This window comes from Micrasema longulum, unplaced genomic scaffold, assembly GCF_059751315.1.
Source record: "Micrasema longulum isolate JH-2025_06_02 unplaced genomic scaffold, ASM5975131v1 h1tg002774l, whole genome shotgun sequence".
Classification (NCBI taxonomy): Eukaryota; Metazoa; Arthropoda; class Insecta; order Trichoptera; family Brachycentridae; genus Micrasema; species Micrasema longulum.
The window spans coordinates 134,631-151,507 of NW_028279900.1; the positions used below are offsets into that span (position 1 = coordinate 134,631).

Sequence of the window (16,877 nt, forward strand, 5' to 3'; positions counted from 1 at the left end):
ACAGGCTGGTTATTTAAAAAATGTTATATTAAATTTAAACCAAATGTGCTATCTTTTTTAAAAATCTCTCTTGGATTAGAGGGTTGAATAAAAAAAACCAATAGGTTAAGTAAATGTTATGAATAAATTAATTTATTTTTACACAAGTACATTTTTTATTTAATGTTTCATGTTTATTATATTAAAATAAAAAAATCATGCAATGTAATTAAAATGCAAACAGCATGTTTTATTTTTATAGTAGATTCTTTTAATTGTATAAATAACGGGATTTTCGTTTATCAAAGTATTTGATTAAAAATATACTTGTTTAAAAATAAATTCACAAATGACATTTTCTAACCTGTTTTTTTCATATACAGAACCCAAATGAGATTTATGTAAAACGTAGCACATTCGGCTAAAATTTAATATTAAGGTTTTTTAAATCAACACACTGTGCATTAAAAATGCGTTTGTCTAAGTTTTGCGAATACGGCAGCACTAGATAATCGACCTTAATACCCACATACGAGTACATTGAATATTGAAATATTATTATATTTTTACAACTAAATAATGCAGCGAAATTCTGAGGAACGCAGGAGTACCCTGTGTATATTTAATAACCATATCATTAGCAGCAAACAAAGCATTGGTTGTCTCTGTCATGATCATAAGCGCGTCTGAGCGCAAGAGAGACCGATATTATTTTCATAATGCATATGCCGTGCGATATCATGCCATGCATTCACAGATACTACACAAGCGCAATGTGTAAATGTACGAATATTGTTCGCGCCAGCTCTTCCTAACATACCAGTACACTTAGTTGAGATTTGTAACTATATAATATATTTATATTATATAGTTAATATCTATGTAAACAGTCTAATACAATTCAATGTGAAAAAAATATATGCATACATATCACATCATCATCATCATTACATGTCCGCTCCCTAGTTGAAGCATATGGTATCAACAAAGAGTCTCCATGGATCTCTTTTGGTTGCCAACTCCTTTGCGTTCTCCCAAGTCAGGTTCAGTACAGTCAGTAGTGGACGTCCAGGACGTCGAGAACCTGATGCCTTGTAAAGTGAGCAAGCGTGGTTAAGGCTCTCAAGAGGCATCCGCAGTATATGGCCTAGCCAACCGTATCGCCTCCGCTTGATGACAGTTGTCACCGGAGTTTGTTGCGTCAGTTCTCTTATTACTTCATTCTCACAAAGTTAATTCACCGCACACCCAAGATTCTTCCGAGACACCCATTCTCAAAACTCAGAGTTTTGCTGTTTTGGGCCCTTGCAAGGTGCTACGATTCACATCCGCAGAGGAGAATAGGTGTTATGCAGGCGTTGTATAGGCGACTTTTGGTTTTCACTAAATAAATATCCAATTTCCAGACGCCTTCATACTTCACACTAAACTAAAATTGTAAAATATCTTTTTCGGCACGGGTTTTCCCAATGAGGAATAAATTGTTAGTTCAATTATGTAATTTATTCAATAAATATAAAAATAACAAAAAGATAATAATAATACAAAGTACTAAAGATATGAACTCTTTTTTTCTATGAAATATTTTGTTGCCCTTTAATAATAAGGAATATTATTGTGTTTTTTTTTCTTTATATATTTTTTTATTTCCTTTTTTAATTACTATAAAAAAAATTCAAGTTTATCTTTTCCAGAATATTTTATTTTTTTCTTTCTTATGATACACAAAAATATTATAACTGTCCATTATTTATTATAGGAGCAAAAATTCATTAACATTTTCTTGTATCCCCACGATCAGGCCATGCCTTTGTGGAATTTTTTTGTTTATTATTAATATGTATTTCATTGCTATGTAATTTTACTTTTTTTTTAAATACTCTGTTTTATCACTTATGTTTATTTTAAAAAACAAAAATAAAAAATAAAAAAAACACAAAATAATCCAGACACTCCGCAACCAGAGTACTAATGCAGTGCTCTATGCATTAATGGGTGTGGATAGGTAAATGATAATGATGATTTATCCTCAGACATTTGGAAATACGCTTATTTCAGACGTTGCTTAAGCATTGCTGTAGATTAAATAGTTCCGATAAATTAAACTGCATCAATAAAGGTTTGAGCTCTCTTATTTCACAAAAGCCAACAAATAGGTGAATTGAAGAAAACCGGATGTTCCAGAATGCTGAATGTTACAATGTTTAAACTAACCAATGACAGATAATTAGTCTTGTAAACGTCAAAAATATATTTCCAAATTCCCTTTTTAACCCTGCAGTTGTCGCGCGGGGTACATGATATAAAGCCCACTACCATTAAAAATGTAATATCTCGAAATCAATGCTAGTGTGTAACTTCAAACTCCGTGTACTTCAAATTGCATATCTATTTTCTCAGCTCTGGAGACGCTTGGACGTGTCAGGGGAATCTGTCCAAGTGTGTGGTGTATGTAACCCACGCGACCTGTTACGTATGGGTTTTTTTACAATTTTTATTTTGTATCTTAGATGTTTATTGAATTTCATATCATCAATAATCATCGTTTGATTAAATCGAGGCTATACTGACAGAACGCATTAAGTCAACACTCTTTGTATATTTCAAATGTTTTTAAATACAGGTGCTAGATGTTAATTTCAAATTTTATGTTATGCCTAGAATAAAGATTACTCTTTCAAAACTTTAAAGAAAATTGTGAGAAAAATAATGCGTAGAAAGAATAAAAAAAGCTTTGAATGCTATCATCTTCAAAACTTCACTGGTCCATTAGAGTTAAGTCTAACTGTGTAAAATATAAAACAATGTAACTGTACTGTATGTTTCCCGAATAAAAGAAAAACATATATATAAATAATATCGGAACTTGTTTTAACGAATCAATGAATTCTGGCAGTAAAGCCTCGATTTTATGTTTACATATTGTACAATATACATTTAATAATGAGTGTAGTCATAAATAATTTGAATAAGTAATATTTTGTGGGCAGTAAAACTACGGGTAAAAGATAAGAAATTCAAATTGAACCGTGGCTTCGTAAACCGAACAACAAGGATTACTTACTCAGAGGATTAGAGTTCCGATGAGTTCTGAGCAAGATTTCCTCAAAGAATAGAATTATCGATCCGAATCGGAGTAAGAAGCAGATATCGCAGATGAGGTTCCTCCAGCTGGTCCCGAATAGAAATATATGACTTTTTTTTCACATTTTTAAAGTACTACTTACCACAACGTATTTACTAAAAAGTAGCAAAAAAAATATTTTTAAATTTGTAATTTTGAATTCCCGCCAAAACGGTCATTGCATTAGCCACGCCGCTAATACGTCTCGATTCATGTTAATTTTAAACTTTGTTCTAACCTTTCAATTTTGTATGGAACAGCGTCATGAATCTTGACGTCACAATTATCAATGCCAAACATGTCGCGTTTTTTGTGACATATTTTTTTATAATTTATTTTTCAAAGTTATGCATGAAAACATTTCTCCACAATATCCACATTGATTTAAAATACATTTAATTATTCTTAATCCATTTCGTATATTTTTATCGGTATTCGTAGTATGTGATACTTTCCTATTTTCAGATGGTGAAGTACCGATATGCGGGACCGATATATATTAAGGGCGTTGATACCCTTTGGTTAAATAATGCATCATCAAATAAAGGAAGAACTCGCTAGCATAACATTGCATCTGTACCACCCTGGCTTTATAGGATATAGCCTGACAAAACATATCGAACAAGACTGTTTATCTCTGTTTTTTGTTGTTTGTCTCAAATTGGCGTCCAAAAATGTATTATTTCTAATGACATATTTTTATAACGATTATGTAAGAGATAAATATTTTCAAAAATTCAATTTTAGATACCAATAAAGTTTTGTTATAATTTCAATTAAAAAAAATAACGATAAATTAGCTTTTCTTTTTAATATTGATAAATGTATCCCGCACGACCACTCGCGTCACATAATGAGGCGCGACCATTGTAGGGTTAAGAAGGTTCAACAAGTAATAAAATATTTTAACGTGCTATTAAAAACAGCGAATCGTTAAAGTTTATGTTATAATGAGGGGGAAGCCAACCTCTCTTAAACCTTTCATAGATTTTCTTTCAGCGTGCTTGTCTGACAATACTTTGTATTTAAAGCCTCGAGATGCTTTTATGCGCTCGAAACTCTCGCTGGCGTCCAAACCAGGCCAAGTCCCTAGAGCAATATTTTATCTCTAGGTATTGTTTAATATGTTCTTGTTTGAACTTTTATTGATCTTATCGTAGAACCTGGTAACAGCATCATTAATTCGAGTGTCTTTGTAGACTTTCTAATAGTGCAATCAACTAGAGTCAGCGATATTCATAGCATTTTCAAGTTATTTTCATTTATTATTTATTTATATCTTAGAAAAATCACACAAGCGGAATAGCAAAATACTTGAAAAAATCTATTGGTTCCTATATAGGCAATGCCTGTTTTAAGGAACCGATATGTTGCGGCAGAAAAAATAATAATATGGGAGCGTTTTTACAAAAGTGTACACAAATATACCTTTCTAAGTGTTGTAAAATAAATTTATAATACATGTATGCTATATGATTAGTATAAATGTAATATTTAAGTATGCACATTATACAATATATAAGTCTATATATAATGTAATAAGTGTTTATACAATATTAACAAATTACAACAGGGATGGAGAATACCTTAAAGAAGGTAATATGGAAGTCTAGGCATTTACAGGACATATGACCTGTCAATGGCTGGTTTAAGTGGCCACTTAATACACTGTGTAACATTCACCATTTTGCCCATGTTTGAACATCCATATTTCTTCAGTTTGTTGATTTTAGTGAAGTGAAAGAGCCACTCTCCTGAGGGGGTGAAATCCAGTATTTTGTCTACAAACAATTGGACAAACTCAAATATTGTAATAAAACCAACTGGTCCAAGAAGAAGTTTAAAAAATTGGAAAATTGTTTTTAGGCTTTACCTAGTATCCAGTCAAATGAATCTCTTCATGTTAATAAAGGTTTCAGCTCTTTAACTTCACTAAAATCAACAGATGGAAGAATTGAAGAAATATGGATGTTCAAACATAGGCAAAATGGTGAATGTTACACAGTGTGTAAAGTGGCCACTCAAACCAGTCAATGACAGGTCATAAGCCCTGTAAATGCCTAGATTTCCATATTACCTTCTTTAAGGTATTCTCCTTCCCTGTTGTAATTTGTTAATCTTAACGACTTCCGAGGGGGTGAAATCCAGTCTTTTGTGTACAAACATTTGGACAAACTCAAATATTGTTTATAAGATGTAATAAGTATGTAAATTATATGCAAGTATGTACATAACATATAGGTACGTTTATGATATAAACATATTATCTACAAATTAAGTTATAATTGGTAACAAATTTTCTGACTCTTTGCTTCCCATGTCTAATAACCGTTTGCCAATTTTTTTCCCAAAACCTTTCCTACTTTCGTTTTTCCAGATGTAAGACACTAAGTTATATAGCTTTGGTCCCGTAAAAATAAAAGAAAGAACGAAGATCCCATAAAAAACTAAATACGTAGACATTTTTTTACTGTTTTGGATTAGTTTCACTAAAATGTATACGATATTTTGGTATTACATTCAGATCAAATGTGTTTTTCTTTTTATGATATGACATACACATTAGGGTGTCCCAGACTATAAGGGCAATTTTTTTACAGATTGAGACACGCATACCCTCTTATTTTGTTCCATTTGACCTTAATAACTGAAATAATAAATATTATTGAAATCGGATAGCGATAACCCGTGCCGACTTGATGTCAAACTTTAAATATAAAAGTTTGTATGGAAACTGTAGAGGAATATTTTAACTCAATATTTATTTTGTAAATAAAACAATGGTACTTTGATTATTGTATCATATTTATTATGTATTATATATATAAATTATTTAAAGGACATTATTAATTGAATTTTCTTTTTCAGGTTTGTTTTTTACAGTCAGGATGTTCCTCGTCCACTGTGATTAAGCCATGAAAGTCTTGCATCAACTTAACAGCTCTTTCAGCCGTATCATTAACTACTTTCAGTGACTGCACCTTCATTTTAGCATGTTGAAACGAAGCATTAGCAGGCCACGAAGTAGGACACTCCATGAGAAAACTGTCATCAACTTTGAGTCGCCTGAAAAAGGATCTGCTGTTCATGGAAACAAAGTCATCGATGTTTTTTTCGAAAAGAGGCCCGCTAAGTTCTTCTCACGATGGAATGTAGCGTTTATTGTGGACCGATGGATTTTCTTTGGCCAAATTAGCAACTATTTTTACCTTACTTTCTTGGTTAATGTCATCGTCAAATAGAGACAAGATAGACACTTCGTCTGCTAAATACCACAAATGCTTGCAAAACTTCTGTATAGCGGCTTTTAGTATAGTTTTGTCGACCGTTTCGTATGCCTTCACAGCCTTCAAAAAGCACGAGTCCTGGTAGGGCGCTTTTACCGCTAAAGTGCATTGCAGCCAAGGCTTGACATAGGATGTCGCGATAAACAGGCAGACGTCTAATAGAGATTTTTTTTTATTCAAACCGTTCTTTTACTTTTTTGTACATGTTGTGTTCACAAATAATTGATAAACAATATCGAAACGTAACAAATTGTTAATATTTTACCAATGTTTATTTATTTTTTTATTTTAAACTTCAAGTACAAAGAATAAGTACTTTGGCGGGTTTATTTCTAAAAGCATTATCTTCCAGCCAACCAAAAACCACTTGTCAATGGTTGATTTTCCCGGTGCAGAGTCCGAATAATGTTTATCAAGCCAAGTCTTGGCTTCAACAGTATTTTTTTTCGCCAAAAAGCAACGCTCCATTAACACACGAAATTATTTTTTATCTATTTTTTCATAATTAAAGTAGTTTCACTCACATTGCTATATCTCACGAACCAAATGTCCGACATCTGTCAATTTTATACACGTATCTTTTCAAGGTTGGCAATTACGAAAAGATTTAATTCTAGTAACGTCATCTATGAGTCAGCCTATGAACTTTTCAGCCCACCTAATATATAAAAAAAGCTAATTATTTTAAAATAGCAACTGCTTTTTCATTGGGAGTTAAGACTTGCACATATTAACTTTAAAAAAGTACATTATGTTTTACATATTAAGGGATGAGGAATTTGGAATCAGATAATGAGTTCGGAAGGAGAGTGAAAGAGGAACCAAAGTAAGAAAACAGATATAACATATATATAAAAAAAAAACAGCAAAATACAGGGAGTTCAGGATTCTGTTCAACGTTGTATGTATTGTTTATTGTTTGTGGATCATAATAAAAGAAATAAAATAAAAATACCATGATATTTCACGTAATTTTGTCTGACACTTTAGCGGCTGTAGGTGCCACACCGGGGTTGGTATTCTGAATCGTCTCTTCCTCCTAGAAAGTGCTTAATTTGGGGATTTTACACATATCGGAAACCGTTTTAAAGATCGTAAGTCTCCGTCTCGGTTTCAATCATTCAAAGGGCAATGGTTTTTTTGTCGATAATTTTTTTAATTTTATTTTTTTTACAATAAACGTAAGTGATAAAACAGAGTATTAAAAAAATAAAGCATAATTACATAGCAATTAAATACATATTAGTAGTAAAAAAAGAAAACAAAAAAACCCACGAAGGCATGGCCTTTTCGGGGGTATACAAGAAAATGTTAATGAATTTTTGCTCCTTTAATAAATAATGAACAGTTATAATATTTTTGTGTAACATAAGAAAGAAAAAATAAAATACTCTGTAAAAGATAATATGGTATTTATTTTTATAGTAATTAAAAAAGGAAATAAAAAATATTTAAAAAAACACAAAAATATTCCTTATTAAAGTGCAACAAAATAAATCATAGAAAAAAAGAGTTCATATCTTTAGTTTTAATCCAGGATAGTGCATGTTTTTTAAAAGAAGGAAAATTTTGAATGTTTGTAATCAATGAAATATTATCAGTAAAAAAGAATTAATAATTTTCGGGCCTATAAAATATGCATGTCTCTGTGCGAGCCTCGCTTTACAGTGTGGTATTTCTAACACACGATTCCTTTTTTGACTTGATCTATTTAAATAACTATTAAATAAATTTTGGTTCTTAAATTCATTCATCATCATCAACATATCCTTATCCGGACGCGATGGTGTACCCTAAATGCAGCGTATATTGGTCATCTGTTTCATGATGGTAAAGTGATCAGTGTAACGTATCACGTGCCAGTCCAGGAACATGAAATATTGAAGTGCACAACAACCGTTAATAGATATTTCACGTCGACCTTCCTAGGACTTCAATAATGGTAGACGAACGCAGCAAGCACTACACAACGAATAATACCTAACTTATAATCGCATATTTAAAAATTCATTTTCAAAATACGGCTATTAAAAAGCTGATATTTTCTTCAAAATAACACTTATTACATTTATGGTAATCAATAGCATAAACTTTTAATCTTGCTCACATATTTATAATATTCATCACAACCCTGGAGCTCTAAAATATCTTGTTGAGAGTCTGTTGATAGTCTTTTGTTTCACTTTTCTCAGGAGAAAACACTTTCCATTCCTCGACATGGCGGATCATTGTCTAGAAATTCCTCTTCTGTTTAAAGTTGATCTCTCTTCATTCTCATTGTTTTTTTTAATAAAGAAAAAAATCATTTTTTTCTTGGTTCCTCTTTCTCTCTCCTTCTTACCTGATTCCACATTCATCGTCCTTTAACAATGTATGACATAGTGTACTTTTATTTTCGAGTAAGTTATTATGAACGTAGTTATGCAGAAAACAGCCAGCCATAGAAAAGTGAAATTGATACAATAGCACCTTTGTGAAAAGATTAAATAATTTAATCTACGCAATAGCTGAAATGTTTTTGACTTTAACAAATGGTAAACAATGAACACATTAGTTTTTTTTTATTTTACAAACATGAATTTAATTATGTATTTGACCAATTTTAATGATTTTTTAAGTACCGCAAGATTGTTCAAGTGCTGTGGGTGTTTTCTGCAAATTGAGAAATCCCATTTTTGTGATCGACACCATTTTCAGAAGATGATTCATGCAGTTTTTTTGTATGAAAGCGGTCTGGCTGTTTTTAGCAGAATATAGCGTTGACCTTATTGCGCCCGATAACATCAATATTTCAATTTTACAAAATTATGTACTGGCTGCTCTTTTGCATAACTACGTTCATATGTGCAAGCCTTATTTCTTCATTAAAAAAACAGCTGTTATTTAAAATGAATTAGGTTTACAATGAAATCTTCTTCTGACCAGTCTATTTCGTGGTTGGCTGGAACGTATTGCTTTTAGCAATAAGTCAGCCAAAGTTCCTAATCTTTGTACTTGAAGATTTCAATAAAATAAAGAAATAAATAGCACGAGGTGTTGTAGTTTTGTGGGTGGATAGTACCTTCCACCTTCCACCTAACACCTACCATCCCACCGAGCGGTGACGCGACCGTCACCGCTCGGAACTGTATTCGATCATTCAATAAACTCGAATACCTGGCCAAACACCAATAACGCCCGAATAATGCGAACAAGGGCACTCAGAGAACGGGCACTTGACTGGATCAAATTATCGATGTACTCTCTTACTTTCCCTTATAATACGTTGTTTCACCGAATAGTGTACAAACTGACGTGGTAAAAAAAATAATCAGTTATTTTAACTACTACTATTACTACTACCATCACGAGATTTCCCCGTAGGGGTAGGAAGAGAGAATGGACTGCCACACACGTCTAGCCTAGCATACATTCCTAGCTTTTTCCAAATTTATACATCTTGTCATACATGCCCTTCGGTTCTGTCTGCTTTTGACATGACCAGACTTAAGATTTATGAAAAGAATTATGACCACATTTCTGATTATCGTAGGCAACTGAAATGGCTCAAAATTAGACAGCGGAGAGACTATCACTCCCTCTCACTTCTGTTCAATGTACTTCATAGTCCTAACGCTCCTATATACCTGCGTGAAAAATTTCAACGCTTATCAGTTCATGGTTTACCACTTCGTTCTAATTCTCAAGGCACTCTCTTAATACCCATCCACAATTCCTCTTTCTTCTCTAACTCATATAGTGTCCATGCGGCTCGACTGTGAAATCATCTCCCTTCCACCATCAAAGATGTTACTACATTATCTCTGTTTAAATCACGTCTGAAGAAACATCTCCTTTCTCTTCTTTAATTTTTTCTCCTTTCCTCCTTTCCTTTTTCCTCTTTTTTTCCCTTTTCCCATTGAGTACACTATTTTAATATATCTTAAGCGTTTTAATCTTTTTTTCTATTGAATATGTTCTGTAACTTGAATTATAAAAATAAAACTTTTATTTTATTGGTTGGTTGGAAGAAATTGCCATTTGGCAATAAGCCCTGTCATACATTGATTTCCTACACATTCGTCTAAGAGATCGCATTTCAACCGCGTTCACTCGGCTTTCATCCTTTCTCTACCAGTTCCATGTTTCACTTCCGTAGATAAGTGTTGGGACTAAAGCTCCGTTGTGCACTGCCAGTTTAGCTTCGATTGACATATTTTTATTAGCAATTACTGTACTTAGTGTTTCGTTCATTTTGTTGCCCGCATTCACTCTCCTTTCAACATATTTTTCCATCTCTTGAAAACATGCTTCCCAGATACACAAATTCTTCTACTTGTTCGAAACATTCGTTGTTTACATTTAATGTGCAGTCAGTAACCTCACTATCCCTTTTCAATACCATCACTTTTGACTTACTTTCGTTCATCGCCAATTCGCTCTCCAGGCATACATCATACATTTTAGAGACTATTTGATGCAAATCGTCCTTGCTGCTTGCTAACAGAACTGCATCATCAGCATACAATAAGCAGCTTACTGAAAAATTATCAATTTTAGCTCCAATACCCATACATTCTATCTCTTTCATACAGTTAAACATTTCATAGATTAAACAACCATGATGACATTACACATCCCCGTTTCACGCCTTTTAAGATCGCAAACCAAGATGTAAATCCCCCATTAACTCTTACACGTTATTATTCTGAAACAGTTGATATTATTAATACGCAAATGGTTTACAGCAGTGTAGGCAAAACCCGTAGCCGCCAATCCCCTCCTGATGTTTGCATTATTTTAATTTTTGTTTCGTTTCTTGGGGAAGGGGGGAAGCTTACAAGTTTTTCATACGCTGCGCTGCTCTAAACTGTTATTTAGAATGCGTTTCGCAAAACAGTTTTATTTGTACCACGGTAACTGTTACTGCTACTTCTTTTAAATAACCGAATCGCCCATCTCAAGAGTAAACCGAACGCTCTAAATTTCCTTTAGAATTGACAATGTGTATAAAATTTATTTTCAAAGCGCTAACTTTGTGATTATTCTTTATAATAAAGTAAATAGGGATCATATAAAACCACTTTATTTTTTAACCACTTATTTTTTTACCGACCGGTTTCAAAGCTACACTAGCTTCTTTATCAAAGTACACTTGACTAACGAATATTATCCTATTTAATTTTCATGGTGATTACTAAATATTATTATACATCGAAACATACGGAGCTAATAAGTGAAGTCTTTTTGTCGTGTTGTTCTATTTGTTTTTTTTTTTAACCAGTTGACAGGTTATTTGATAAACTCACGTGGATTGGTATATTAACAAGTATTTCAAAATTAATTTAATTTAAAATTATCATATTAACTTATAAATATGAAAAGTGTGAAGTGAGGTGGATACGATCTATAAAACAAGACTGGAGTGGACTAAGGGAAATATCATATTCACTAAAGGCATCAATAATTGTGGAAACTTTTAATTCAATTGTTATTTTACTAAGCCAATTCAAATCGCCGTTTTTTCAAAATAGCGAAATTAAAAAAAATTAAGTAAACATTCAGATGAAAATATTTAAAAAATGTTACAAAGAAGAATAGAAGAAATATGGATATTCGAAAATGGTGAATGTTACGCAGTGTGTAAAACGGCCACTCAAACCAGCCAGTAATAGGTCATAAGCTCTGTAAATGCCTAGACTTCCTTATTCCCTTCTTTAAGGTAATCTCCATCCCTGTTAAAATGTATTAATCTTAATGACCCCTGAGAGGGTGTAATCTAGTCTCTTATCTACAAACATTTGGAAAAACTCAAAATTTGTAGTTTAATAGCTTTTAAGGTATTTTTATTAAAAAGTGTACTTTAAAGTAAGTAAAATAGAATTACTTTTCGACCGGCAGATTACGCCTCCTAAAATTTTGACCAAACTTTGGTACATTGATTCTCTAGAAAAACTTAGGATTTAATTAATACACGTGAACAATTTTAAAGTAATAAATTGAACATTACAACTGTGGCAACGAAATCTTAAATTTTTAGTTTTCAAAAGAAGTATAAGCATTATAAATAACAGATTTCGGGATATTTTTCTATAATTCTACGTGAAATTTTGCCTTCAATTATCGTCTCAAAGAAATAAAACAGTCATATAAAACAATATTTTAGTAGTTCCTCTTTCTTGTGGAATATTTTATTTTTATTTTTAAGAAAATATTTTTGGTTGTAATTTATTAATTTCTGACGTACGTTTTTAGCGAAATATTATTACTCATAGCGGCCTTCGAATGGCCTTTAAATTTTGCTAAAAATGTACCCTAAATACTCGTATTTTACAACCAAAACATTCTCAAAAATATGTAGATATTTCATATGATAAAAAATAAACAGGAATTTCTAATTTAAAATATCAACGCAACACCAATCGGCATTTTTTGAAATTATTATTTTTATTTTGCTGTCGCGTTGAGATTGCTGTTTCTGACAATCTGTCAAAATTTGACGGCGATCGGATGTTCAGTATTCTGTCAACGTCTGTTTGTAGTTTAAAAAATTGCTGTGTGGCGATTTTTACAGTGAATAAAAAATTTAAACAAAGAGCGTGCTTCTAATTTTGTACTGCTAATGAAATTTCGTGAGCTGAATTATTGAAAATGTTGAATAAAGTCTTTGGAGAATCGCGTATGTCAAAAACACGGGCATACGAATGGTATAAGAGGTTCAAAGACGTTCGTGATTGCTTAGATGAATCGGTAAAGCAAATTGAGTTGAAAAATCGATGTGTACCAATTCGAGAGCTTGTTGTATTATTAAACATCTCATATGAATCGGCAGATCTTATTTTGACCGATGTTTTGGGCATGAAACGCGTCTCTGCCCCCCTCGTCCCAAAAATACTGAATTCGTGGATTTACAATTCAATTCAACAAATGGAAGGACAATTCGTAGATTTAACACCGCGATAATACTCCACCTCATGCAAAGTTGATGGTTTCGGAGCTTTTGGCTAAAAATTCGACTACTGTCATCAGCCAAGCACCGTATTTTCCGGACCAGGCCCGGTCTGACTTTTTTCATTTCCCAAGACTAAAATTGCTGTTAAGAGAAACGCGCTTTGAGATGATTGATGCCATAAAAGAGAATTCGCTTCAAGGACTAAAGATCATACTTTTGCAGGCCTATAAAAAGTGCACGGACAATTGGATTAAGCTTTGGCATAAATGTACCGTCGCAAATGGCTAATACTTTTAAGGAAATAATAAAGAGATTTATTGGAAATTGAAATTTTCGGATTTTTTGCCTAATTCCCGTTTATCTTTAATCATTATGTATATAACTCTATTAAAAAGGGTTTGAACTAAAATATTTTTATTGTTTTTGGTTTCCAACTATTATTTTATGCAAAATTTAAGCAATTTAAAATGCTCGAATTTCATTTTGAAAACAAAAAATTAAGATTTCGCTATCTAATACTGAATTCACTTTCTTGAAATAACTTGATTTTTTAAACTTAAATACTAAGTCTTTGTAGAAAATCAATGAACCAATGTTTAGCCTAAATTTTTAGAGGCGTAATTTGCCAGTCAAAATGTAATTATATTTTAGTTATATAAAATTTTTAGGCATATTTTTTAACAGAACTATCTTTAAAAATGATTAATTTGATCAAATGCACGTTATCGTGAAAAAACGTCGTTTTTTATTAAATATCTTTTGATTTTATTACATTTTATCAGACTACAGCCTTAAAAAAAATTTCTAAATCTTTATAATACCCCCAGGCATCAGGCTGCCGGTGCAAATCTGTCACTGGCCAAATCAATTTAATATGTAGGGTTAGATGGGGAACAGTGCAACAAAACAATTTAATTTAGTTGATGAAAAATTAACATTTATTAGTAACACTTTTCTTACAGTAAATCGATAAAATTATAGAATAAAGATTTTTCAGCTTGACTTTACTTAGAAGGAATAATAAAGAACCCCAGTCAACCCTAACTTTATTTCCATTTTCTAATAGTAAGTTATTTACAACTCGTTGAAAATGGACACCAAAATTGAAATATTTAGGTAAATTATAAGAACGCTAATATTATTTATATTTATTTTTATTTATAATAAGATAAAAAATTCAAAAAGTTAGGTAAGAATAATCGGCAAGCCTGTATGATTTATTAAACGGCTTACAAACAATTATATTAAATAGAAAGTTCATTTCCTCACAAATGAATAACATTTTCGAATAGCAAAGATCGTGAATACTATTATATTACTAATTATCTCTGGATTAAGATGGTGGATATTCATTTCTTATTGGCTGTAGAAAAAACAGTGTTGCAATGAAGAAAAATAAAGAAAATGTTATTACCGCTATAGTGTACCCCGTGTTTCACTGTTCCCCACCTGACCCTACATAATGATAAAGCTGTGCTGCCGATTCGATGAGAAATACTCACACACACGTACACAGATACCAATAATGGCAATGTGTCGGTTCTACGAAGCCCAGTGCACCGTGTGCATCAGTAAATAAGCTGAATCACGAATTAGACTTAAGCCGTCCAATTTGCGATATTGACTGGTAAACACCCGTAACTAATGTGTATTTTAGAATTAGTTAGTTGAATTCATAGAGCTTCTGTCTTTGTTCGTGTAGATTGTAGATCAAAGAGCGTAATAAAGCAGTGCAGTGCAGTGGTCGCTCGAGTTTGCGAGTTCGATTCCTGGAGGGGTCGAAGTGGAATATAAAGGCGGTTTTTCACTGCCATACATCTTAGTTTCTGGACTGGCACCTGAAGCGGAAGACTGATTATCTTTCTTTCATATTATATATAAAATAACACAAAAAACATGTTTTAAGAAAAATGTTTGTTGTCAAAAGGGATGAATATTTTATATTAACGAGACTGTATTTATCCAGTCTGATAGCCCCATTATAGTGTATGATTCACTGGAGCGCGTTCAGAATAACTTTTTATCATATGTAAATTTTAAACTACATGTTCCGCAGGTTTTTATAATCTTATTTTGATCAATTGTTTTCTTTAGTAAATATTTTTTAACTTTCCCATAGAATAATTCTAATAGACCTATTTTTACTTTATAAAGTAATCAACTAATTTATTTTGAATAAATAGCATATACTTTTACTATAATACTTTCATTTTTTTGGCCAAAAAAATTGTTTTCTTAAATAAGCACTTAATTTTTTGATATCTGTCGTACCCCTCCAGAAACCTTTATTTAAATTAAAAATAATATGGACCCACACACTGGCCATGTCTTTGTGGGATTTTTTTTGTGTTTATGTAATAGTGTTTTTTAAATTCGTTACTTATGTGTACCTATTGAAAATGCAAACAAAAACTAAAATAAATTTTAAAAAAATGACTGTCTACAACGCTATCTTCATCGGCATATATCGAAATGGTATAAGTAAGATCGATTTTTATTTGTAAGGAAATTTAAAGTATCTTCGTCGGTAATCTGTAACTGAACATGTTTGGGGAAAAAATGTATTCATATTCTATTTTTTATACGGAAAACTTAATCTAACTTTGTAGATAAAATTGAAGGTAAATTTTTAGTTCCCATTTTAATAATAAGTAATGGGAACTGGAGTAGTAAAATAAATATAAGAAAATAAAAAAATTCTAACTGGTTGTATCAGATATTCAGTGTGTTAACATTATCTCGTTAGTTCGCCTGGCCGGAACTTACCGAGAGTTTGGGCTTTCTTCCTGTTTCCGCATCCCTCTGCGCCTTCCTCCCCATGGCGTCGACATCCTTGGTACGAATCAGTTTACCGAACAGTGTTAGCCCGTCCCTCTTCAGTGCATCTCTGTCGACGTCGTTCAGTTTGGCCCTAGAATAAAAAGGAAAGAATGTGTTTACCGAGAATGTTTATTATATAACTACATGAAAGAAAGACAGATACATTTTACAAAATAAATAAATATCACTTTTTAAAAGGGCATACGGAATAGGTGCGTAGATTTTCACGATCACTGTTATCAATCAGTATCTTTTTTGAGTGACCCCGTGTATATTACTTGATATACTTCTTATTCTTTCCTTTTTCTCAGCTGCGCTTAACATATTTTGTATTTTTTAACTACTTTTAATTACGAAAAATTTTGAGTATGTCCAAATGCTTGCGGACTGGCTGGATTTCCTCCCTAGGGAGTTATATTTAAATTTATTTCAACAGTCAGGAAAAACATTTTTGAGAAGGGAATATGGAAGTCTAGGCATATACAGGGCTTATGACAAGTCATTGGCTGGTCTAATTGGCCACTTTACACACGGTGTAACATTCACCTTTCTGCCCATGTTTGAACATCCACATTTCCTCAACTCTTCCATCTGTAGACTTTTGTGAAGTAAACGAGCTGAAACCTTTATCACGTGGGTGAGATTAAGCCCTGTAAATGCCTAGACTTCCATATTCCTTTCTCAAAAATATTTTCCCTCTCTGTTGAATTAAATTTAAACTTTTAATTTCGTTTAG

At 32.2% G+C, this 16,877-nt stretch overlaps 1 protein-coding gene across 1 annotated transcript in view; it reads right to left on the bottom strand.

The window, feature by feature from the left end:
• The window catches only part of LOC148271605 (solute carrier family 7 member 14), a gene marked incomplete at its 5' end in the record, with an annotated part of 126,007 nt that extends 109,775 nt beyond the window's left edge, over positions 1-16,232 (bottom strand). The window contains one exon of the mRNA XM_088241181.1: positions 16,088-16,232. Coding sequence (XP_088097307.1) covers positions 16,088-16,232 — 145 coding nt within the window. The remainder of the gene's footprint in view (positions 1-16,087) is intronic.
• Positions 16,233-16,877: the final 645 nt, after the last annotated feature.